General features: G+C 44.3%; 1 protein-coding gene across 1 annotated transcript in view; it reads right to left on the bottom strand.

The window, feature by feature from the left end:
* The window catches only part of LOC145359161 (myosin light chain kinase, smooth muscle-like), a 77,826-nt gene that overhangs the window by 41,667 nt on the left and 9,294 nt on the right, over positions 1–26,865 (bottom strand). The window contains exons 2-4 of the mRNA XM_080213590.1: positions 10,953–11,069; positions 6,887–7,039; positions 4,431–4,625 (exon numbers count right to left, since the gene is read on the bottom strand). Of these exons, the coding sequence (XP_080069716.1) occupies positions 4,431–4,625; positions 6,887–7,039; positions 10,953–11,069 (465 nt within the window). The remainder of the gene's footprint in view (positions 1–4,430; positions 4,626–6,886; positions 7,040–10,952; positions 11,070–26,865) is intronic.

Below are 26,865 nucleotides of genomic sequence, written 5' to 3'. Positions count from 1 at the left end.
AGCAATTTCGTTAACAATCGACAAAATCGTCACACATTGAAGAGTCCAGTGAATTGCTCGAAGCTAACAATGACTAAATGTTTGAGGAACCGGACGTTTGAATAGGTTGCTCCAACTATGCAGGTCTTTATATTGAGCTGAACACAAAGCCAAAATATCCTTTTAACTCCCCCTCCAATCCTCACTTATTTTCAGGAGATGGAGGTGCCGGCCTTGGTCTGGGGCGGACACGGTAAGGACACTCACAACACCAGGGTTAAAGTCTAACAGGTCTATTTGGTATCACGAGCTTTCAGAGCATTGCCCCCTTCGTCACTGAGTGAGCACTCATCTGATGAAGGAGCAGACTCTGAAAGCTCTTGATTCCAAATAAACCTTTTGGACTTTAACTCGGGGTTGTGAAACTTCTTAAAATTATTTTCCTTGGTCAGGCGTATCCTTTAGCCTTGCCCTTTCTCCACCACTGTGACCACCTCCAGCCCACAACCCTCCCACAATTCTGTGTTCCTCCAATCTTGGCCTCTCATTCATTCCCGACTTCCTTGCTCCAGTCACTAATGGCCCTACCTACAGCTGTTTGGACTCTATGCTTTAGAATTCTACGTTTGCCCCCTCACCTACTCTAAGTTGTTCCTTAAAATCTCTCTTTTGGACCAAAGGCTTTGGTCACCTGCCTTAATATCTCTTCCTGTAACTCAGTGTCACATTTTATATCTGATGAACACCCCTGCAAAGTATCTTTGGTCCATAAACAGCATAAAACAAACGTGTGCTGTCAAGGGGGAGGGGGAGGGACTCTGGTCCTAGGCTCATGCTTCTGCCAAAGCACTGGAACAAGGAGATGTACCCATGCACCTTGGCAACATATCTCCCTCCTGCTGGGGAGGACAGACTCTTCAGTTAAGCTCTCTCCCTCCCCCACCTCTCCCTTCATACACCCAGCCAGGAATAAAGTAAGCAACTCAGTAGCCTGGAGAATGAGACAAGAAGCAATGATGAACTGAGGGCCAGGTATTCCTGGCATAACATGCTGTACCACCTCTGCTTGGCATGTCCCAATGGACCACAACTTATTTGCTGTCTCCACAGAAACAAAATCCCTCCTACAAAACCAGTCAAGCTGTTTCTGCGCCAGATGAAGTTTTGGCTTCTTGGAACTTTAAGGTAACTTTCCCACTTGAAGAGTAATTTTGGATGATGTGAATTTTAGCAGCATTGTTTCTGAACATGTTGAAACAAAGGCCACGCTATGGGGGAAAACTAAACTGAAGTCTTGCATAACTGACTCCCTCATCACTCACAATAATGAGAGTTCGCACGACACCAGGTTATAGTCCAACAGCTTTTGCAACACGTCCCTTCATCAGATAAAGTAGGGCAGTGCTCCAAAAGCTTGTGATTGCAAATAAACCTGTTGGACTTTGACCTGGTGTCGTGGGACCTCTCATCTTGTCCACCCCAGTCCAACACCAGCATCTCTACATCATGGCTCACTATAACGTCAGTGATGTCAAATCAGACAGAGCTGAAAGGTTGTAGATGGTCAGAAATTGACCTGAGATATCAGAATACAGAGAGTTTGTGAGGAATTTCTCTTATTTTAACAGGATGGAATTGCCAGCATGATTGAAATAGGTTTAATATCAATCGAGAAACAAAGGTTTAAGGAATGGCAGCAGATGCATGAAGATCATCTAACTGGAGTGAACCTGTCAGACCTGATCTCAGAGGGCGCCATCTTGCCTGCCGTTCACGCCACGCTCCTGCTGCAGCAAGGTCTCAGAATTTGGTCAAATCCCCATTCACTGCAGCAGGATGGAAAAATCCCGCTGGCATGAACGGTGATAAGATTCCAGCCAGAGTTTTATGGGATGGGGTTATTATGCTTATGGTATATGGACTGGGAAGCTGTATCACCCTGTGCTTGCAATCTGCAGATACTGGCGAGAAGATCATGCTTTAGAAGCCTGTTCAGGATGGTACACCAGGTTGCCTGCATATCCCCAGCCTGAAGCAGTGATCCTGTTTGACAGACATGTTCCATTTGTCACTTATGGTGGCGAAGGATGTTACATAGACAAAAGGCTTGCATGATTGCTTTAAGAGATGATCACATGATTTGATGGTGATGTCATTGGTGTGTTTCACAGGCTCCTGTTCCCAGTTTCAGTTTGCATTCTGTGCAGTGCAGAGAACATCCCTTTCAATAAATCTGCTGTTGTTAGTTTGAATCCACACGTGCAAAGCACATACATTTTGTTTTGTTAGAGCCCATAACCCCTAACATAGTTGGGATATAATTAAGGAGCATAGTGGCACAGTAGTTAACCTGGCTGCCTCACGGCACCATGGAACTGGGTTCAATTCCCAGTGTGGGTCATCGTGTCTGCGTGGGTTTCCTCCGGCTGCTCCGGTTTCCTCCCACAGTCCAAAAGGCTGTGCTGGTTAGGTGCATTGGCCATGCTGAATTCTCCCTCAGTGTACCCCAACAGGTGCTGGAATGTGCAACTTGGGAATTTTCACCATAACTTCATTGCATTGTTAATGTAAGCCTACTTGTGACTAATAAGTAAACTTTACTTCAACTTTATTGTAAAGGGAATGGGGAGATGGAGGTTATGTTGTGGCACAGCAATGAATCCTCTTGCCCACTACTGTGAGAGATCCACCAGACTGTGCATTGCAGGAGGCCCATGATTCCCCGGGGGACCACCCAAGTATCCAGGGCCCAATGAGTCTGAGGTCTGACTGGAATGGACTGGTCTTTGTGGTATCCTGGGCATCTGCCCAAACCAATATAAATAAAGATACCAACAAATGCACTGCATTAGTCTGTCTTCCTGTAAATATAAACAATGATAGGAAGCGTTACTCTAGTCTATCTAGTTTGTCTAGTATAACTTCAATCCCTTGTGCCTCACAACACACATTCCAACCCACCTGATAGCCATCTCATCACACAGAAACATTAAAAATATAGATAACAGGCAAACCAATTAGGGAAATAAAATATTTAGAAAATTCTTCCCCCCCTGCCCCCCCACACAGTCTGAAAATGTGCGGGTTAGGTTGATTGGCCACGATAAATTGCTCCTTAGTGTCAGGGGGATTAGCAGGATAAATATGTGGGGTTACGGGGATAGGGCCTGGGTGGGATTGTTGTCACTGCAGACTCGATGGGCCAAATGATCATTCTATGACCCCTGAGGCAATCAAGACAAGGAGATCAATTTGGATCTGGTCAAGTAAAAAGGTAAAGTTGTCAAACTTCCAGATGACCACTGGCTCTCTCCCCTTCGAGGGAGGAGCTGACTGGTGGTGACCTAACCTGAGGATCACCATGCCTTAGGCAAGGAACAAGTTTGAGAAGGCAATGAATAACCTCAGCCAGTACAGAATTGAGCTTGCCATCACGAACCAATGGGCAGCTAACCAGCTCCCCAAACTTGGATAGACACATGAGGAACTGTAACCAACAGCATTACAGAGCATTTGGGAATTGGGATTGGGTTACACAGCCCTTCTTTGGCCAACATTGACACAACGGGCCAAATGGTCTCCTTCTGTGCTGTAAATGTTCTGTGAATCGATCAATGAACCAGTTTGATGAGGAAATGGGGGCCAACTCAGAACCATTTGCTGCGTGCACTATGTCCTTGGAGCAGTGCACCATTGAAACACCACACAAGATACTGGTCAGAGCAAGTTGACGTACGGTGTTGATTTCTGAATGGTCACCATCTTGCAATGCCATTCTGGGGACGATAATTGGCACTGCAATGCAATTATCAATACACTATGGTTTACCATTGAAGAACGATAAGTCAGATGAGGCAATGATGGCATTTTTGGAACCATAATCCAACAAAAACATTAACATTGACAGAGCAGGCACATCTTAAATTAACCCAAAAATGAGAAAATAAGTAAATACTAATTAGGTGAGGATGAATGAAGGGTCTGAATCACAGGTTTATTTTTTTTAAATTCATTCATGGGACATAGCCAGCATTTGTCGCCCATCCCTAGTTGCCCTTTGGAGGGCTGTTGAGAGTCAACCCACATTGCTGTGGCTCTGGAGTCACATGTAGGCCAGACCAGGTAAGGACGGCAGATTTCCTTCCCTAATGAGCATTAGTGAACCAGATGGGTTTTTCTGACAATCGACAATGGTTTCATGATCATCAGTAGATTCTTAATTCCAGATATATTTTTTATTGAATTCAAATTCCACCATCTGCCGTGGCGGGATTCGAACTCAGGTTCCCAGAACATTAGCTGAGTTTCTTGATTTATAGGCTCATGATAATACTAGGCAATGCCTCCTGTTGCCTTACTTGTGGTAAGAGTAGATATCACCTCACACTAATATTAGTGGTAATTATTGTTGAATTAAAATACACTCATCTTATACAAATCTTAAGCATTACCTTTAGGAATGCTCCTGTTCTTTGTGGTCTGTATCTTTTCTTGAAGATTCAAAGGACTGGTTGAAGATTGGGCCTTGGATCCAGCACCATGACGTTCACTTTCAAATACCGAGTGATTCTCACCAATCCTGCCGTCACAGTTAGTGTTTCTGACTGGCGTGGGCAAATATTTCAGTTGTTGAAGGGTTTCAAAGTCTATTAAACAGAGGATATACATCTCAGTATTTATTTTGTACAGCTACAAACGATGACAATAAACAGAACAAATCAAGCAGGCTCTCCGTATCAAAAGAGCACTGTACAATCCTTTCCCTAATTGGTCCAATTACTGGTATTATCGGATCATCTTTTGGCTTTACCTTGTGGATTATTGAACCAGTTGTTCATGTGAGGACGTCACATGCCAAGGAGATTAAAAGATTAGTGCCTTTCATTTGCTCTGTATGAGCAGAAACAAAATTGCATCAGACAGATACCAGTGCAGATCTGTACTTGACCAGAGACAGCACGAACATTACACGAATTTTACAAGAGGTGGCTCAGAACAGAGAGGAGCAAATAACCGAGAATTCAACATTTAATGTTGTGGAAATCACTACAAAAGGAAATATCTCAAAACAACTTGGCCCTCAATTCACAAGTGCCCAATGGCGACAGAACAATATTCAGACTGTGTCTCACAGATGCCTCGTATTCTGTGCAGAATTCCACAATCTTGACATTTGTCTCCCTATCAATGTTCAACAGTTTTGTCTGATCCTCCTCCAACCTTTTGAAGGATTACCATGTCAGCCCAGTGACAGTTCCCGCCATGGGAATTTTACTAGACGCTCCTTGGCTGTTGGGAGGTTGCTTCTGAAAGGAGGCTTTGAGGAGAAAGAGGGGAGGGGGAGGGAGGGGGTGTTGTTTGTCAGATAATTTTGGCTAGGACTGTTTCAATGCTGTGATGGGGTCAGCAATCTAAATAAACAGATCGGAGCATGAGATATGGGAAGGTAACGCGGACTTGGTGAATATATTCAGGGCTCAAGACATACAGGAAAGCTTTTCAAAGTACTTCATGCAGGTGAAAAGAATGGGAAAAACGAGACAAAGGAGGGCAGGATAGGGTTAGCTAAAGGTTGGCTTAGGGAAGATCTTAAAGGGAGGCAGAGAAAGCATTAGGGTTTCAGGGAAACATTAAAGATTGGCATCATCATGGTCACTAATGGTGACATGGATTTGGTGGTTGATGGAGGTGGCAGAGGAGAAAGAAACTAGAGTCAGAGCAATGGAGAATATGAGAGATTTTTTAGTATTGGAAGCATGATAGGAGGAACCAAGACCTTGGAGGGATCTAAACGCTATGAGGATTGTTAATTTGAGGCACTGCGAGACAAGGAGACACCATTGGTCAAAGTGGGTAGGTGTGATGGGTGGTCACGAACACACGCAGAAGTAAGGTTGACCCAATGGAGGACAAGAGACTACCCGTGTACGTTTGAGTCTGAAGAGGACAAAAGTGTAAACATGAGTTTCAATCAGTGATGTTTGAGAGCTGCAAGTAGGCAGTCTTTGTGAAGGAAAAGCACTGGGGCCCAACCAGGATACCAAGGTTGCAAAGAGCAGCGTTAAGTACTTTCAAAACATGATTATAACAATTGCTTAAAAAGAAGGCATTTACAGTGTATGCAGGATTGAGGAATTTGGGATTAGATTCAATGATTCATAGAAGGAAAAAAAAATTTCATGGTTAAATCATCTATTTCCACTCTGTAATATTCTGAAAAGAGCAAAATTTAATTATAGAAAACAAATATTTGAGCAACATTTAAACTTGGAAAAAACATAAATATTTGTGGTCAAAACTCCTTTCAGTACAGAGGCAGTGCAGTAAAGATTCACGAGAACAGTGCGAGGGACTAAATTCAGTTTCAATAGACTGGAAAAGCTGGGACTGTTCTCCTTGGATTAATAAAGATTGAGATGAGATTTGAGAGAAGTAAGCCAAATGACGAGGGGCCTGAACAGAGTGGACAGAGAACAAAACTCTTCCCATTGGTGCAAGGATTTAAGGTAATTCGTAAACGTAGTCATGGCGACATGAGGAGTGGGTGGTTAGGATCCAACCCACTCCTCATGTCTGATTGGGTGGATCAGACATCCTGCCCTGATGTCTGCCTGAGAGCGTTGACGGAGGAAGTTGAGGCATTCAAGGGGGAACTGGATTGTTATCTGAAAGGGAAGAACTTACAGGATCATGGTGAAATAGTGGTTGTGGAGGGCGCTAGGTCATTTGTTCTTACGGAGAATGAACACAGACCGGATGGGCCAAATGGCCTCTTTCCTTGCTGCAATATTTTTATGGTTCTGTCCCATCTGTAGTCATTAACACTATAAAACTGCTGACCAGGAGTCTCCAATATTTACTTTGTATCAGTAACCCACACATCAGAACTTTCACCATTCTTACACACCTCGAACTGTTACCGCGGCAATGCTTGATGCTCTTCCTGCAGCGTTTTCTGCAACACATTCATATATTCCTTCATCTTCTGGCAAACAATCCTCAACCACCCACTGTGCGACTCCACTGACGAAAGAAGCTCTGCCAAACTTTGCTGTTTTACCTGAAAGCAGATTGGGATCAGCATTGACAAGAGTAAAAATAGATGGCGTACTCCATTTAATACCAAGTTAGGATACTGTATTTTACTGTATGGAGTGGAACCGTGGCACAGTGGTTAGCGCTGCTGCCTCACAGCACCAGGGACCTTGGGTCACTGTCTATGTGGAGTTTGCACATTTTCCCCATGTCTGCATGGGTTTCCTCCGGGTGCTCTGGTTTCCTCCCACAGTCCAAAGATGTGCAGGTTAGGTGAATTGGCCATGCCAATTTACCCCTTGATGTCCCAAGCTGTGTTGGTTAGGGGGATTATTAGAGTAAATACCTAGGTTTGTGGGGATGGGGTCTTGATAGAATTGTTATCGATGCAGGCTCAATGGGCCGAATGGCCCCCCCCCATCTGCACTGTTGGGACTCTATGATGCTATGAAGTTGACACACAGCTCTTCCCAAACTGTCCCCCACTAAAACAGCAAGTTAGGTCACAAGCCCCCATCAGCCCAGGCGGCACCTTGGCCTCCCTGTGCAGTGCTCCTCTCCTAGTTGCTCTCTAACGTGGGAGAGCAACGGAGCTGGTGGGCAGATGGGGAAACTTCACAACGATATTGTGAGGGCTGCAAACCCAGAGTGAGAAGCTACTGGTCCTGCGTTTGCAGCTGCAGGATTTCTCCCCACAGTTAGAGCTGGGTTTATGGCGGACATCTTTATAGGGGGCAAAGCGCTGCAGGACATTGACACAGTTGCCATCTTTATAGGGGGCAGAGTGCAGAAGGTGCATGGGTAGACATCCTGGGCCAGAAAGCAGGAGGAGAGGATCTTCACTGCGTTTTCTAAGACGGGGACGATAGAGACCTCGACTGAAATCTAAATAATTGCACATGAAATATTAATTTTTTTTTTACAAAGCAAATTACAGATTTTCATGATACATTACATCATGATCTATAATGCATAAAGATTTGTAATTCTATACTGAATGTTGCTGCTTTCTTTCTGTTTTGTGTTTGTCACTTCAGGGATGACATTAACTCTACAGTGTCAAAGTGGGGGTCACAGTGTAAAACAGCTTGGGAATGGTTCACAGTAATGAAGGTTTGAGGGCTGATGGGGGGAAATAAATCACTGCAAGCACCCACGTTGCTGATGTCCGCGTCTGTTTGAACTCCAAGCCTGTCTTTCAGTTATTCAGGGCACTGAGCATTGTCACCTGCAGCTGAGAGTGTGCTATCCCTGACCGACCTCTGCTATTGCTCACTGGCCATCCTGATGGTGATGGAGAGGAAGGTGACGCTGGTCATTAACATCATGTTTAGGAATCTTATGGTCAGCATCATTAATTCCCAACATGTTAAGAATTCAGGGATTGGCTGGGGGAATTGTAACACTTCACCATTCAGCAGTTGCTTCTTGGATATAAAGCAGGAATAACGCAGACTCATCTACAAATAGAGCTGCCTGCACCCTGTCTACTCAAGCTGTGGGGATAGCACGGTGGCACAGTGGTTAGCACCACTGCCTCACAGCTTCAGGTACCCAGGTTCGATTCCCAGCTTGGGTCACTGTCTGTGTGGAGTCTGTACATTCTCCCAGTGTCTGCATGGGTTTCCTCCAGATGCTCTGGTTTCCTCCCACAGTCTGAAAGACATGCTGGTTAATGGATTGGCTGTGCTAAATTCTCCCTCAATGTACCCGAACAGGTGCCGGAGTGTGGCGACTAGGGGATTTTCACAGTGACTTCATTGCAGCGTTAATGTAAGTCTACTTGTGACACTAATAAATAAACTTAAATTTATTTTACTTGGTGTCCTAAGTGAACACCTAAAAGAGGCGTTATGACCCTTAAACATATAAATCAGTGGCTTAACAACTCTTGAAAGGCCCCATCGGGAAGTGACAAGCAGGGCAGGAATTAAGCCTACAGCCTACGCCAATCAGCGGCCACCAAAAAGAGGCAAAATTATTTATTTTATGAATTCCCATTTGCCTTCCCTGCACTGAACTCTTCATTACAGCTTTGGCTATCACTCAATAAACAGAAAGCATCATAAAAAGCAAGTGTTTCTCGGATTCAGCTGCCAGAGGCTCTTTTGAAAAGAAAATTCTTTCTTGGAATGGGGGCATCACTGACCAGGCCAGCGTGTGTTACCTGTCCATAATTGCCCTTGAACTGAGTGTCTTGCCACACCATTTCAGAGGGTGGTTTAGAATCAATCACATCGCTGTGGCTCTGGAATCACATGTAGGCCAGACCGGGTAAGGACAGCAGATTTCCTTCCCTAAAGGACATTAGTGAACCATGATGGGTGTCTACCACAATCAATAATGGTTTCACGGCCACCATCATTATCACAACTGTGCTTTGTAACAAACAATACAAGAATGTGACAAAACAGTTTAGAAGGTATTTCACAGGATGCCAGTAAAAAGATTAGCACTTGTTGACAGACCAGAAGAACACAGTATCCTGCTAATAAGAAACATTAGACGATGGAAAACCATTCAGGGATGGCATACGTTGTTAATCTTTTAGGACTACAGACGCTGAGGGACAGATAGTAAATACACAGAAAGAACCAAAGGAAAAATTATAGGACAATTGCCAGCCTTTCGTGGAAACATGAGATAGATTCCATCCAGCAGCCTGAGAGGCAGGTTTTCCATCTAGCAACCTGTGAGCCAGTTCTAGCTCGCAAGCTAGAAGCAAGAGTGCAGAAACCTTTGTGGACACAGTTAAAACTATATCTTCACTGAACCAAGAAGGGACATTTCCCAGAATAACTACTCAAACATAACAGTGTGGCAACTATAAGGTGGCATTTACTTCAAGATCTATCAAATTGGATGTTGTTTGGGAAGAGAGAAGTTCTGAAAGAGTTCAGATCTCGTAAATGTCCTCAGAGTCAAAAAGGGTATTATTTACATGTCTACTTAGTAGTTCCTATATGTAACTGTCTTAGATCATTATAGTCCTGCTTGTGTATATGGGTCTTTTCTTTATTGTAATAAATAGTCTTTAATAATAGACTATGACTGGGCAGTAACAATTCTCATTGGCTCTTGCACATAGCTCCTCACACCATTCTTTTAAGCAAAATTATATAACTCCATGAACCAGTGTTCCAGGTTTGGACACCTTCAATGTTAGTTGGGTTTGTGACGCCAAGACTAACTTTTCGATCCCAGATTATTAATTGAATTTAAATTCCACCAGCTGTCATGGTGGGATTTGAACCTTGGGCTTCTAAATTACTGTTCCAGTGACATTATTACAATGCTGTCATCTCCCCCATGAAGAAGTATGGCTGACAGACACCATGAATGATTAATATAGCTGACTTGATGTCATTAAATTGCTCACACCAAAGGGTTTGAATATTCTGAAGTCAATGAAAGCAAGACATTAGTTATAAAAATCATATTGAGGATACAGTAAGAAGTCTCACATCACCAGGTTAAAGTCCAACAGGTTTATCTGTAACCATGAGCTTTGAGCGCTGCTCCTTCATCAGATGAGTGAATGAGTGAAGGAGAAATGCTCCAAAAGTTTGTGATTCCAGATAAACCTGTTGGACTCCAACCTAGTGTTGAGAGACTTCTTACTATGTCCAGCCCAGTCCAGCACCAGCATCTCCATCCCATATTGAGGATGTTCAACCTTGAAATCACAAGCACTGGACTAACAATGAATCGCCAACTGCGCTCATAATTAACTCATAATTATAGCATTCAGACTGCTACAGGGGAGATTTTTACTCAACAAAGCACATTCATTTATAGATTCAAAATCGGCCCTCACGTTTTTGTGTGTTACAGATTAAGTCTTGGATATCAGAAAGTTTTTAGTGTGGCCTCCCGATTGAAATCGGCCTCCCAGTGGCCCCGTAGTTTTAACACCCATCATCAGCGTTCAATCTCACCATTTATAAACCAGGATATGGTGATTGGAGGCGTTCCAGTAACTTTTGCCCGTAGCGTGATGGTGCTGCTTTCGTCCGCAGTGATATCTGTCAGGGGCTGTGTGAATACAGGACACTCTGCAAATAGAGAAGGGACACAAGTGTCAGTACGAATGCAATACTTGGATTACACCTTGTACAAACTCTTCTGTGACTTCTGACTGGGAAGGCTAACATAAATTAAAGACCACTGGCACCGAGGGCCTGTACCCATTGAGAATTCTATTAAGACAAAATTCATTCGCTTCAGACACACGCAGGCAGTAACCAGACAGGACTTTCATCCCAATAGCTAAAAGGCTTTAAACAGTTGCTGACTGCAAAGAAATATTTTTGAACCCAATGCTCCACCTTGCATCCCCATTGAAGCTATTTTGTCAACAATAACTGTTGTATGTTCAGTAGGCAACTCAGAGGTGTTTTGACCCTTGAATGGTTGAACATCACCTGTTTATTAATAACACAAAATTATGTACATGTACACAAAGTATAGCCCAAACGATGAGCTGATTCCATGCTTGCTTTTACACAGGTCTCCGTCCAATCCACAAGTGACCTTAGCCTCAGGTCATGTGTCACTTTTCATGGCACTGCATGGTTTCCCAATCCTACATTAACTCTTGCTATCTCAGATACCCTTATAATTCTATTAGTGAGCCCGAGGCAGTAATTGGTAATACAGCCAGAGGAGAAGAGGAGGAAAGGAAGAATTTGTCAGTCACTATAGAAAGTAGTTCCATTTTTGTGCTTTGCATTAAATGCTTGCACGTGACTCAGTTTCCTTGAAAACTGAGTGTGAAATGTGTAGACAGAGACTGGAACACGATTCCTGAGTAACTGGCAGCAGCATTCCGATCATTTACTCATTTCAGGAGACTCCTGCACCAACTGCTCCATGAGGATCAGCGACTCTGTGGCATGAAGATTTCTTTCTTCATTTTTCACAGTACGTGGGTGTCGCTGGCTGGGCCAGCATTTGTTGCTCATCATTAGTTGCTCTTGAACTGAGTAGCTAGTTGGGCCATTCCAGAGGGCAACAAGGAGTCAACAACATTGCTGTGGCTCTGGAGTCACTTGTAGACCAGATCAGATAAGGACAGCAGATTTTCTTCCCTAAAAGGACATTAGTGAATCAGATGGGCTTTTAATAAGTCAATGATAGCTGTTTGGAGAAATGCTTTTATTTTGTTGCACTGTGCATGTTAGATACTGTAGCTTTCCACTGTCATGTGCCCTGAATCTTGTGTCCTTTTATGTAATTTTTGAGAATAAAGGATTCAGGCAGAAGCTATTTTTGTCATGGTCACCATTAGCGAGACTAGCTTTCACCAGCTGCTATGGTTGAGCATTAGCCTGGACCTTGACCTGGATTTACTAGCCCAGCGACATCACTACAAAGCCACAGTCGCCCCGCAAAGTGCTACCAGCTTTATACTGAGACTAACCCGGAGGGATGCAAACCTGGTGTTAGTGATTCTGCAGTAATGCAAATTCAGCGCTCTAGAGAGGCTCAATTCAGACCCAGGTCAGGACTTGGCTTCTAACCCTGGCACAATTTGCACTAAAACTGTAGTGTGGGAGTGGAACGAAATGCCACAATCTGTAAGCAAGAAAAATAACAAGAAGAAACTGGAATACTAAAACTCTTGCAAACAAGGTTAATAACAGATTTGGGATAAACACCAGAAATATAGTTCCTGAAAAGGGGGGGGGGAAGAAAGTTCATAGGAACATTGGACGTAGGAGTAGGAGTAAGCCATTCAAGCCCTTTGCACCCAAATAAGATCATGGCTGATCTGGTTGCTGTGTGAACTCCACTTTGTTGTCCGAGCTCCACTTTGCTGTCCTTCCCTTATTTGTCAAGAATCTGGCTGACCCTACCTTGAATAAATTCAATGACCAGCCAAACTCTCTTTATTTTTGAGAAAAAATAAACTCTCCTCCTCTCCATCTTAAACGGCAGACCACTTTCTTAAACTGTGTCTCCTGGTTCTAGTCTCTCCCACAAATAGCATCTTCTGAATATCTACCCTACCAAATCCTCTCAGGACCTTTCAGATTCAATAAAATCACCTCTCATTTTCCTAAACTCTGATGGGTGTCGGCCCATCCTGTTCACCCTTTCATCATAAGGTAAGCCCCTTGTTGCAAATGGAACAGCTGAATAAAGACACAATGTGGATGGCATGGTGGCAGAGCGGTTAGCACTGCTGCCTCACAGCGCCAGGGACCCGGCTTGGATCACTGTCTGTGTGGAGTTTGCACATTCTCCCTGTGTCTGCGTGGGTTTCCTCCTCGTGCTCCAGTTTCTTTCCACAGTCAGAAAACGTCCTCTGAGGTGCATTGGCTGTGCTAAATTCTCCCTCAGTGTAACCCAAACAGGTGCTGGAGTGCGATGACTAGAAGATTTTCAAATTCATTGCCTTTTTAATGTCAGCCTACTTGTGACTAATAAACTTTACTAGTAACGCACACAACACAGATGAACTGATAAAAGATTTAGCATGTCTACAACTTCAGTACTGCTCAGTTTCTGCAATGTTAATACTAATTAATTCAAGAAATGCAACAAGGATCAGCCCAAGGAACAAAGAGGACACAATGTTTACAGATAATGTCCCGTTGCAAGAAGGTTTGCAAATATTGATGCTAACTGGACAACCAGCCGGAAGAAAAACACCCAAACAGGGAAACGCGAACAAGAGAGCTCCTAAACAACAAACAAGCATCTTGAGGAAGTAGAGGACTGTGGCACACCAGAAGGGAGTGTTTAGTTGGGCATTTCACTTCCTCATCTTTTGACACTTTTTATCTCATGTCCAGCTAGCTGGGCATTTCAAAAGGAAGACCACATTTAATGATAAGGAAAATCTAACCCTGCGTCCCTTCCAACAGCTCAGAAATAATTGCTTATTCTCGCAGTACACAGTCTGGCTTTCCAGTAACGTCTTGTTTCCTCATTCGCATCGACTGGAGGAGTCCTGTTTGAATGCACTTTTTAAGAAGACGTCTCATTCACTTAAAAGCCACAAGGGTCAATCAATCCTGCCTATGCTAGTGCAGATAGAGCGATCTGACCACTGTTCCCCCCACACCTCACTCTTTCTCCATAGGCCTATCATTTATTTCCAATTCAAAAAATTCAATTCCCTTTGAAAGCCATTGGTAAATCTGGTTCAATCGCCCTTTCAGGCATTCCAGACAAATCATAGTAACACAGTGATTTTTTTTTTAGGTTTGCATTCTGCATCCCATCTCACTTTATAAACTTGCCATCGCAGTAGTGGATAATCCATAGAATCTTAGTGCTGAAGAAGGCCACTTGGCCTATTGAGTCTGCACCAACCACAATCCCACCCAAGCCCTATTCCTATAACCCTATATATTTACCCTGTTAATCCCTCTGACACTAAGGGGCAATTTAGCACGGCCAAACCAACCTAACCCGCACAACATCGGACTGAGGGAGGAAACCGGAGCACCGAGAGGAAACCCACGCAGACATGAGGAGAATGTGCAAACTCCACACAGACAGTGACCCGAGGCTGGAACTGGGTCCCTGAGGCAACAGTGCTAACAAAATACACAGGATGTCTACAGTGCAGAAAGAAGTCATTCAGCCCATCAGGCCCACACCGACAACAATCCCATCCAGGCCCTATCCCCATGGATTTTTCTCATTAATCCCCCTGACACTAAGGCATGGCCAATCAATCTGACTTGCATATCTTTGGATTGTGGGAAGAAACCAGAAGAATCCCATGCTGACACAGGGATAACGTGCAAACTTCACACAGACAGTCACCATAGGCCAGAATTGAACCCAGGTCCCTGACCCTTTGAGGCATCAATGCTAACCACCGAGACACCCGTAAACTAATATTTCAGAGATTTCCTGTGTAGTTTTCTGTTATTCATTCATGGGATCTGGCTGTTGCTGGCTGGGCCAGCATTTGTTGCCCATCCCTAATTGCCCCTGAACTGAGTGGTTTGTTAGGCCATTTCAGAGCTGTGGATCTGGAGTCACATGTAGGCCAGACCAGGTAAGGATGGCAGATTTCCTTCCCTAAAGGTCATTAGTGAACCAGATGGGTTTTTTTTTTACAATAATCAACAATGGTCATCATTAGACTTTTAATTCCATATTTTTAGTGGTGATGTAGAGATGCTGGCATTGGACTGGGGTGGGCACAATGAGAAGTCTCACAACACCAGGTTAAAATCCAACAGATTTATTTGGAATCACCAGCTTTCGGAGCGCCGCTCCTTCATCAGAGGAGTCATTTATTAAATTTTTATTGAATTCAAATTTCACCATGCGCCATGGTGGGATTCGAACTGTGGTCCACAAAGCATTAACCCAGGTCTCTGGATTACTAGTCCAGTGACAAGACCTCTACACCAGCACCTCCCCATTCTTGACGTTACGAATAGAAAAGCGGAAATGTTTTTAATAGTCAGCAGGTTAGATAGCATCTGTGGAGAGAGAAACAGAGGTAACAGTTCAGACCAATGACCCCTCATTAGAAACTTTCCTATTCTGGTTCTTTTGCCAATCATATTAAATCTGCATCTTCTGCTTCACCAATCCTTCAGTCACTGCCAACAATTTCTCCTTATTTACTCACATTAAAAGTAATCATTTTGAAAAGCTGTCAATCCTCCTCCAAACTTCACTGTCAGAAAGAAAGCAACCCAAGCTTCTTCATTCTCTCTACGTAACAGATTTATTTCTTGTAAATTTCTTATTCTCTATGAATGGTATGCTTTGTCTGTATAGCACGCAAGAAACAATACTTTTCACTGTATATTAATACATGTGATAATAATAAATCAAATCAAAATCCTCTGTACAATGTAGTTCCAGCTGAGAACTAGCCAGTGATTGTAGTGTAAGTCATTTGTTACTGTACTCTGTGCCTCTGTCGATAATGCCAAGGATCTCAATATGTTTTTCTAACCATAAACTATAGGCCCGGATTTTCCGCCTCATTGATTGGATTTCCCGCTGTGGATGCCCATGGTTAGCACTGCTGCCTGACATCGCCAGGAACCCAGGTTCAATTCCAGCTTTGGGTGACTGTGTAGAGTCCGCTCGTTCTCCCCATGTCTGCGTGGGTTTCCTCCGGGCGCTGAGGTTTCCTCCCACAGTCCAAAGATGTGCAGGTTGGGTTGATTTGCCACGGTAAATTGTCCCTTAGTGTCAGGGAGATTAATAGGGTAAATATGTGGGGTTATGGGGATAGAGCGTGGATGGGAGCGTTGTCGGTGCAGACTCGAAGGGCCAAATGGCTTCTTTCTACACCGTAGAGATTCCATGAATTTCCGGTCTTGCTGAGGTCCAAGGCTTTTGTGTGTAGCTCACATACCCTGCTGCCGAGGAAGGAGCTGTGGAGACAGTGAGTGGAGGGGTGGGGGGTTTGACTCAGTCCCACCAACAGGAAGAGTGGAAAACCCCACCAATAGCCTTCGCAGATTCAACTTGCTTATCCCCTTCAAAGACGTATATAGCTCCGTGAAGCTGGCTCTCACTGCAACCACTTCACCTCCAATAATTTCTAGTTCTGATGCAAGCTCATTGACCTGGAGCATTATTCTTCTTTCTGCACAGACGTTGCCTGAAAGGCCCAATATTTCCACAACTTTCTGTTTTCATTACCAGTTACAATGATTTGGCTGTGTACATTTCATCAGATGAAAGGTTTTGCACACCAAAATGTTATTTTTACACAGACTGACCTGATGCATATTCTAGTCTTATCTATCGCTCCACATCTCCCCTGTGCGCTACTTATTTCATCATAATTCGCTGATTAGATCATTGAAGAGGATCAGAAGCAGCAGCAGCAATGTAATTTTATCATTTAAATCAACAAAACATTAAGACAGAGACAAGGAGAGATTCTTTCTCTCAGAATCATAGAGGTTTACAGCATGGAAACAGGCCCTTTGGCCCAACTTGTCCATGCTGCCCAGTTTTTAATTAGTAAGCCAATCCCAATTGCCTGCATTTGGCTCATATCTCTTTATACCCATCTTACCCATGTAACTGTCTAAATGCTTTTTAAAGGACAAAATTGTACCCGCCTTGAATACTGCCTCTGGCAGCTTGTTCCAGACACTCACCACCCTCTGTGTGAAGAAATTGCCCCTCTGGACTCTTGTATCTCTCCCCTCTCACCTTAAACCTCTGCCCTCTAGTTTTAGAATCCCCTACCTTTGGGAAAGGAAGTTGACTATTTACCTTATCGGTGCCCTTCATTATTTTATAGGCCTCTATAAGGTTACCCCCAAGCTTCTTATGCTCCAGAGAAAAAGTCCCAGTCTATCCAGCCTCTCCTTATAACTCAATCCATCAAGTCCTGGTAGCATTCTAGTAAATCTTTTCTGCACCCTTTCTAGCTTAAAAATATTCTTTCTATAATAGGGGATGTCCAGAACTGTACATAGCATTCCTAATGAGGTCTTACTAATGTCTTGTAGAACTTCAACAAGACGTCCCAATTTCCATATTCAACGTCCTGACCAAGAAACCAAGCATGCCGAACATCTTCTTCACCACCCTGTCCATCTGTGGCTCCACTTGCAAGGAGCTATGAACCTGTACCCCGAGATCTCTTTGTTCTGTAACTCTCTCCAACACCCTACCTTTAACTGAGTAGGTCCTACCCCAATTCAATCTACCAAAATGCATTACCTCGCATTTATCCAAATTAAACTACATCTGCCATTCATCGGCCCACTGACCCCATTGAGCAAGATCCTGTTGCAATCCTAGATAACCTTCTTCATTGTCCACTACGCCACCAATCTTGGTGTCATCTGCGACCTTGCTGACCATGCCTCCTAAATTCTCATCCAAATCATTAATATAAATGACAATAATAGTGGACCTAGCACCGATCCCTGAGGCACACCGCTTGTCACAGGCCTCCAGTTTGAAAAACAACCCTGTACAACCACCCACTGTCTTCAAGCCAATTTTGTATCCAATTGGCTACCTCACCTTGGATTCCATGAGATTTAACCTTATGCAACAACCTACCATGTGGTACCCTGTCAAAGAGCGTCACATGTCCCTAGAACTCTCTTCCTCAAAAGGCAGTGGAAGCAGAGTATTTGAATGGCACAGCTAGATAGATTCTTGATAAGCAGTGGGTGGGGACATGGTGGTTGCGTCTCAGGGGTAGGCAGATGCAGTAGAGGTTACATCAGGTCAGTCACAATCTCATTGAATAGCAGAGCAGGCTGGAGAGGGCTGAATGGCCTACACCTGGTCTTAATGAATCTGTTTGTAACTGTATTCACCGGAATGTTCGCAGCAACTCAACAAACGTTTATATTGGTTTCAAATTGACAAAACACGTTGGTTAAAATTTTGAAAGGAGGGATTTTAAATGTTCCGTTTCACACACACGACCTTCGAAGTTAAGCTTCACAATGAATTTCCAAAACAGCCGGCAGCTTTTGGGAGCTTTGTGTGGTGTGTAAATAAATTTCAGTCTTTCCAAGTGGTGCCGAGTGAGAGCGCTGAAGCAGTAAAAGTTACTGAAGGAAAATAAGAATCACAGGATCCCTATGGTGCAGGAGAAGACATTCAGCCCATCAAGTCCGCACTGACTCCCCAAAAGGGCATCTTACCCAAGTCCATTCACACAACCTTGCGCATTTACCATGGTTAATCCACTTAACCTGCACATCTTTGGACGGTGGAAAGAAACCAGAGCACCCAGAGAAAACCCAAGCAGGCACGAGGAGAACGTGCAAACTCCACACAGATAGTCACCCAAGGCTGGAATCAAACCCTGGTCCCAGTGCTAACCACTGTGCTACCCCAATTATCCCAGAGAAGTGTCTCTCATTAGACTAGCAGGAAATGTATAAACTACAATACTCTAAAAGCTTTAGGCACCAAATCTGCCATCAACATAACTCTATCCTTAAATTTCCTGGGAAAAAAGAAAACTGCAGTAAACAAGAAAGATCTAAAAGGAGGGGTTTTCAGGCTGAGATCCAGCAAGTCTGCAATGCTGGGGCAGCACGGTAGCATAGTGGTTAGCACTGCTGTCTCACAAAGCCAGGGGCCTGGGTTCAATTCTGACCCCAGGTCACTGTCTGTGTGGAGTTTGCACATTCTTCTTGTGTCTACGTGGGTTACCTCCGGGTGCCCTGGTTTTCTCCCACAGATGTGGAGATGCCGGCGTTGGACTGGGGTAAATACAGTAAGAAGTCTGACAAAACCAGGTTCAAGTCCAACCGATTTATTACTATCAAATAAATCAGTTGGACTTAAACCTAGTGTTGTCAGACTTCTTACTGTGTTTACCCCACAGTCCAAAGATGTGCAGGTTAGGCTGACTGGCCATGCTAAATTGGCTCTAGTGTCAGGGGGAGTAGCATGGTAAGTATGTGGGCTTACGGGAAAAGGGCCTGGGTGGGAATGTGATCGGTAAAGATTCAATGGGCCAAATGGCCTCCTTCTGCACTGTCGGGATTCTAAGATTCCTAATCTCTGTGGATCTTGGCACTCCTTGAACGAGTATTTGAGTAAGTCAGAGAATGTCTACAAGACTATCAAATTTCAGAATCAACAGCTCGATTTTTGTAGTTACTGATGTGTTTAGTTGTTTTTTTATCCTGTTTACTTACACCAGAAACATTTTGTACTGATAAGCATGCCTTTCCTTTAGCCAACAGACATGAGTTTTGGAGCAGAATCCAGGCAGTTGGTATCAGAGGGTGCAACAATGCAGTGACAGTTTACCCACATTTCTCACTGTGCTTTACGTTCAAGATTGCCCAGTTATGCTTCTGTGAAACCTTTTGGATGATTTGTTATATTAAAAATATAACATAAATGTAAGTCATAGAATCAGGGAATCCCTACAATGCATAAAGAGTCCATTCAGCCCATTGAGTCAACACCAACCACAGTCCCACTCAGGCCCTATCCCTGTAACCCCACATATTTACCCTGCTAAGCCCCCTGATACTAAGGGTCAATTTAGCATGGCCAGTCAACCTAACACGCACATTTTTGGACTGTAGGAGGAAACCGGAGCACCCGGAGGAAACCCACGCAGACACGAGGAGAACATGCAAACTCTACAGACTGTGACCCGAAGCCAGAATTGAACCCGGGTCCCTGGCGCTCTGAAGCAGCAGTGCTAACCATTGTGCCACCATGCCACCCCAACAAGTCATTCTTGTAAGACTTAACTCCCAACCCCAGCAGATGTTGGAAATAGGAAACAAAAGCAGAAAATGCTGGAAAACTCAGTGGTGGGGGAGGGAGGGGGGATTTTCCCATCCTATCCACCAAAGGAACTGTGGGGGGAGGGAGGTGGACCATGCAAAGGTTCATTAACCTCAGGGGGGATTTTCCAGTTTTGGGGTGAGTGCAGCTGGGAAATCCTGCCTTGCAGGTCTGGAGAAAGAAACAGGGTTAATGTTGAGTCTGTATGACCGTCCTTCAGAGTTGAAGAGAGGGGGAAATGTGATGGATTTTGTACTGTTTAAGAGGGGATGGGGCAGGTGGAGCAAAACACAAGGTCGTTGATAGCTGGGAGCTAGGAGAGATTTGATAAAGATGTCAAATCAAGTCAAGACAAATGGGTATTAATGATAGCATTAAAGACTAAAGAAGGTGCAAATAGTGGCATAAAGGTCAGATAGCAGGACGTGCTAATAGCAGAACAAAGGTCAGCGTGCTGTGAAAGCAAAACTTAAGAACAGGTAACAGATGGCCCTGTGGGGAACTGATGGTCATGATGTGGAGATGCCGGCGTTGGACTGGGGTAAACATAATAAGAAGTCTCACAACACCAGGTTAAAGTCCAACCTGTTTATTTGATAGCAAACCCACAAGCTTTCAGAAACACACACACCTGACAAAGGAACAGTGTTTCCGAAAGCTGTGGGTTTACTATCAAATAAACTGGTTGGACTTTAACCTGGTGTTGTGAGACTTCTTACTGGAAACTGATGGGGCAGATGAGGTGGCGGATCAAGAGCCCAGTTTAACATCTTAGTTAAAATATGATAAAAAAAGGTTATTAAAAAGGAAGGTCAAGGTAGAGGACAAAGAACAAAGAACAAAGAACAAATGGGAAACAGGCCCTTCGGCCCAACGAGCCCGCGCCGCCGCATCCTCCTACACCTACCCTGCCCTGCGTGTATGTGAGTGGAACCCCTAACTTAGCCAGATTCAGGGGAGAATAGTGTCAATTTGGTACACCAATCAGCCTAAGAGCACACCTTTGGGGTGTGGGAGGAAACCGGAGCACCCGGAGGAAACCCACGCAACCACAGGGAGAATGCGCAAACTCCCACAGACACAGGCCCAAATCCATGTATCTGCACAGCTAGCAGTGCTAGTCACTGAGCTGTTGCGGCGCCCGTCTACCAGTCCAGGATCAAGCACACACACCGACACGAAGTACTAGGCCACTCCCGGAACCTCCAAGAGCAGCCCACGCACGACCCACCGTGTGCATGCCCCTCGTTTGACAACAAGGTGGACCGCCACCTGCGGAATAAAAAGACAAAAACGTTAACATGTAAGTCTGCATTTCCGGTGTCTCCCGAGGCTCTGACCCTATTTAATAGCCCCTACTATAACCCTCCATCCTTGTTTCACTCATGTGTCTATCTAACTGAACCTTAAACAAGTCCAACGTTCCTGCCTCCACCACCCTACTCGGTAGCGCGTTCCACACCCCCACGACCCTCTGCGTGAAGAACCTTCCTCTCACGTCCAAATTATACTTCTCCCCCCTCACCCTTAGATCATGACCTCTCGTAATTGTACCCAATCTAGGGAGCAGCCTATCACTATTGACTCTATCTATTCCCTTCAGTATCTTATATACCTCTATCATGTCTCCCCTTAATCTCTGTCTTTCCAAGGAGAAAAGTCCCAGTTTCTCCAACCTTTCCTTGTAACTCAGTCCTTCCATGCCAGGCAACATCCTGGTAAACCTCCTCTGCACCCTCTCCAGAGTTTCCACATCCTTCCGGTAGTAAGGTGACCAGAACTGGACGCAGTACTCCAAATGCGGTCTAACCAACGTTCTGTACAACTGAAGCATTAGACGGCAGCTCCTATACTCTATACCCCTTCCTATAAAGGCTAGCATTCCATAAGCTTTCCTCACAACCTTCTCTACTTATGTCGCCACCTTCATAGACTTGTGAACCTGCACTCCCAGGTCCCTCTGTATTTCTATACTCCTAATCGGTCTACCTTTTATCACGTAGCTCCTCTCTGCATTATTCCTTCCAAAATGCATCACCTCGCATTTGTCAGGATTAAATTCCATCTGCCACCTATCTGCCCAATGTACCAACCTATCTATATCCTGCTGTATCACCTGACATTCCACCTCAGTATCCGCCAATCCTGCCATCTTGGTGTCATCAGCAAACTTGCTGATCACACCACGTACGCTCTCTTCCAAGTCGTTTATGTATACTACAAAGAGGAGAGGTCCCAGTACTGAGCCCTGCGGCACCCCACTGGTCACTGGCCTCCAGACTGAAAAGGTCCCCTCAACAACTACCCTCTGTCTCCTATTGCCCAGCCAGTTCTCAATCCACCTAGCTACCTGCCCTTGTATCCCATGCGCCTTAACCTTTTCTACCAGCCTACCATGAGGGACTTTGTCAAACGCCTTACTGAAATCCATATAGATGACATCAACGGCTCGCCCATCGTCAACCATTTTTGTCACCTCCTCAAAGAATTCTACCAGATTCGTAAGAACATAAGAAATAGGAGCAGGAGTAGGCCATCTAGCCCTCCAAGCCTGCCCCGCCATTCAGTAAGATCATGGCTGATCTGAAGTGGCTCAGTTCCACTTTCCCGCTTTCTCCCCATAACCCTTAATTCCCTTGTCTACCAAAAACCTATCTACCCGTGTCTTAAATATATTTAGCGAGGTAACCTCCACCACTTCAACGGGCAGAGAATTCCAGAGATTCACCATCCTTTGAGTGAAGAAGTTCTTCCTCAACTCCATTCTAAACTGTACCCCCCTTAACTTGAGGCTGTGCCCTCTAGTCCTGCTGTCCTTTCTAAGCGGGAAGAATCTCTCTACCTCTACTCTATCCATCCCCTCATTATCTTATACGTCTCTATAAGATCCCCCCCATCCTCCTAAACTCCAACGAGTACAGACCCAGTCTATTCAGCCTCTCTTCATAGTCCAACCCCCTCATCTCCGGTATCAGCCTAGGTGAACCTCCTCTGCACTCCTTCCAAGGCCAAAATATCCATACGCAAGTGCAGCGACCAAAACTGCACACAGTACTCCAGCTGCGGCCTCACCAGTACCCTGTACAGTTGCAGCAAGACCTCCCTGCTTTTATATTCTATCCCCCTCGCTATGAAGGCCAGCATCCCATTCGCCTTCCTGACCACCTGCTGCACCTGCAGACTGGGTTTTTGCGACTCATGCACAAGGACCCCCAGGTCCCTCTGCACCGTAGCATGCTGCAGCTTTTCACCCTTTAAATAGTAATCCCTCCTACTATTATTCCTGTCAAAGTGGATAACCTCACACTTGCTAACATTGTACTCCATGTTACTCTGCCCACCATTGCCAGGTTCATTGCTGTTACCACTGCTTCTGGAAAATACATGCATCAGCACACGTTGGGGAGCTAGCCACCCTTTTATCTTAAATTAATCTATCGCGCCCCACACACATCCAACCCCATCCCCCACAAAGGGCTGGGAAAATATAGTCCTAAGAAGCAGAATTATAACATGCATTCTAAATGTAACAAGGCTATTTAATTCCAAGTGCCCTGTTTCCTTTCTAAATGGGTTAGGGGAAATTTGCACAAAACTAAATCACCCTTAATGCCTCGGTCCCCTCAATGCTGGGTTCTAGGAACATTGTAAGAATCTGATTCTTGCAAAGTACCCTGCAACTCTGAAAACTCACTGCCAATACAGAAAATAGTGTTAAGATCATTACTGCTGCTTGCTGGGGCATGGAGTAAGGACCAGAATCAGAAAATCAGACTAAAAATCTAAAAACAAGGTTTCATGACAATAGAGATACTGATACCCATGCACCAATTTCATATGATCTTTTTCTTCCAATCAAAAGTTTTGTTGAATGCAATATTTTAATGCTACTTACCTCCCCTGAGTAACTGTATTTACCCTTCAATATCTGTCTATATAATCGTGTGCGATTGTCATCTTCAAAGGGCATAGTTCCACTTAATAAAATGTAGGAGACTACACCCAGTGCCCACATGTCAACAGAATTTGTGTAAGGCTTCCTCACGAGGATTTCGGGAGCAATGTACTCTGGGGTGCCACAGGTAGTCTTCATGAGACAGTCATCGCCTTTCTTTGGAGTGCTTGCTAATCCAAAATCTGTGATCATAATTTTGGAATCAGCACCTGGATGACAGTACAGCAAGTTTTCAGGTTTCAGGTCTCTATGGGTGATGCCAAGGATATGCAAATATTTAACTCCTTCAAGAACCATTTGCAGAACTCTGGTGGCATCTCTTTCAGTAAAGGAGCCTTTGGCTATGATCCTATCAAAAAGTTCACCTCCAGTTGCTAATTCCATCACCATATACACAGGCAAGACCTCCCCCTAACAAAGCCATGTTGCGTATCCCTAATCAGATCACAACGCTCCAAATGCTCATACATCCTACCCCTAATTATTTTTTCCATTAATTTTCCTACCACCAATGTCAAACTCACTGGTCTATAATTTCCAGGGTTATCCCTACTACCTTTTTTAAACAGCGGTACGACATTAGCTACCCTCTAGTCTTCTGGGACCTCACCTGTGTCCAAAGGAGAGGAAAGAAAATTGCTGGTGCAGTAATCCAGCAGGTTTCAAATTAAACAATGGGGTAGTTGTGTACAGTTTTAAGCAATTAATGTAATGGAGATGAAACAGTTTCTTTACAACACCTAAACAATCAAGAATGATTTCATTCAGTGACCAGACAAGACAATCTGGTGTCTCATGGACACTCCCATATCAAACTGTTACTTTAATCCACAGACAACTTGGCAAATAACCAAAATGTGACAGAGCTAAGGACAGGGTTAAAGCATTTTTTTTCCCCTCTCTCAGAAACAAAGAACGGAGAATGAACATAAGCAAAGTTGTGTACATCAGGGAACTGTAAATGTAGATATGATCTGCAATGTAAGAGAGTGTGCCAATCAATGCTATGTAACGTCTTTACCCACATTACACTGTGAACTAGATGTGTGTGGTACGGTAACATACCTTTTAGAAATTTTGGAAATAGCATCAATTCTTTAGAAAAAAAATGGAATCTGTTAATCAAAACAACAGCGTGAAATCAGCAAATTTGGAAGTGAGGTTTCACTTTTACACCTTCCAGCTCCCACCACTCCTCACCTCCCCATACACTCCCAATGCCCTTAACAAAGAGTGCATAGAGAGATTTGGCTGAGAGCCCACACATCCATTAGTCTGTTGAAACAGCTGCACCCAAAGGAAAATACTGCTTGACCGTTTTCTCTCTTAGGTCTAGTTCTCAATTTCTCAATGTTTATTTATGTAAGGAAGCGGTGTTAATTGAACGTAGCGTTTGCTATTGATACTGTAAAGATCTGGTTGATTGACACTTTTCTAGTCATGTAGCAAAAAGAGATTTTTTTGTCAGGGTGTTATGAAAGAATTTTTCACTCATGGCATTGGTTTTGTACAGAGTGTATACTGGGTAAACAGGCAATGTAGGGCCATACATTGGTTTGGAGGCATAGGTAAGACCATTTGAACTTGAGATTCAAAAGGTTCCCTGATCCAGATGATGGTTCAGAACTCCTCTGAGGAGCCAGGATCTACGATGCATTGAAAAGCTGGCCCGACTTCACAAAAACTGTCCAGAGCTATCTATACCTACAATAGAGGTGGCCTGGTCAAGCTCGAAAAACAGTCCAGTCTCATTCCGTGTTGCCAAAAACTGGGGCACCAGGAATAGGGCCAGGAATTTGTGAATAGGGTCCCAGGCTTTTCAAATGTTCACAGAACCTTCCTGGCTCCATTGAAATCCAGTGTGTTAACTCTTGTTTCTCTCTCTCTCTCTCTCTCTCTCTCTCTCCCCACAGTTAGCGCCTGACCAGCTGAGTATTTTACTTTTATCTGAGATTTCCAGCGTCTGCACAGTATTTTGCTTTTCGCACCAGAAATGCTCTGCAGGTGAACCACAGGATTGCTCGCTCCTACCTCGAGCAGCTGGACAAAGCCTCAGTTTAACACCTCAGCTAAAATATTGTATCTCCAACAATGATGTGGAGATGCCAGCATTGGACTGGGGTAAGCTCAGGTTACACTATCTGTAATCTCCACGATTTGCCTGGGCTTGCAAAATCTCACTGTCTGGAGACAATATACATCTCTTTAACCTATGGCTTAACCCTCTCTCCACTCATATTGTCTGTACCTTTAAGACTTGATTACCTGTAAAAGACTCGCATTCCAACCATTATTTTGTAAATCGAGTTTGTGTCTTTATGTGCCCTATTTGTGAACAGAACTCCTACTCGCCTGATGAAGGAGCAGCGCTCCAAAAGCTTGTGGCTTTTGCTACCAAATAAACCTGTCGGACTTTAACCTGGTGTTGTGAGATCTCCAGCAATGCCAGCGCTCCACCACAGAAGGATCATCCTGGATTACGGGCCCCAGTGTCTGCGGCAACCTCTGATTCAGGGGCAAGAATGCTACCATCGAGCAGAGGCTGTTGGTGAAGTAACCCCAAAACGGAATCATAACATTCAAAGTTTGCAAAGCCAGCCAGGAGGCTGAGATAAGATGAAGTGTTGGATTGAGTCTGGGAGGGGATGAAATGCCTCATCCTG

The sequence above is a fragment of the Carcharhinus amblyrhynchos genome, chromosome 27, assembly GCF_965287045.1.
Source record: "Carcharhinus amblyrhynchos chromosome 27, sCarAmb.v2.hapA, whole genome shotgun sequence".
In the NCBI taxonomy this organism is placed as follows: Eukaryota; Metazoa; Chordata; class Chondrichthyes; order Carcharhiniformes; family Carcharhinidae; genus Carcharhinus; species Carcharhinus amblyrhynchos.
This window is presented reverse-complemented; position numbering and strand designations above follow the sequence as displayed.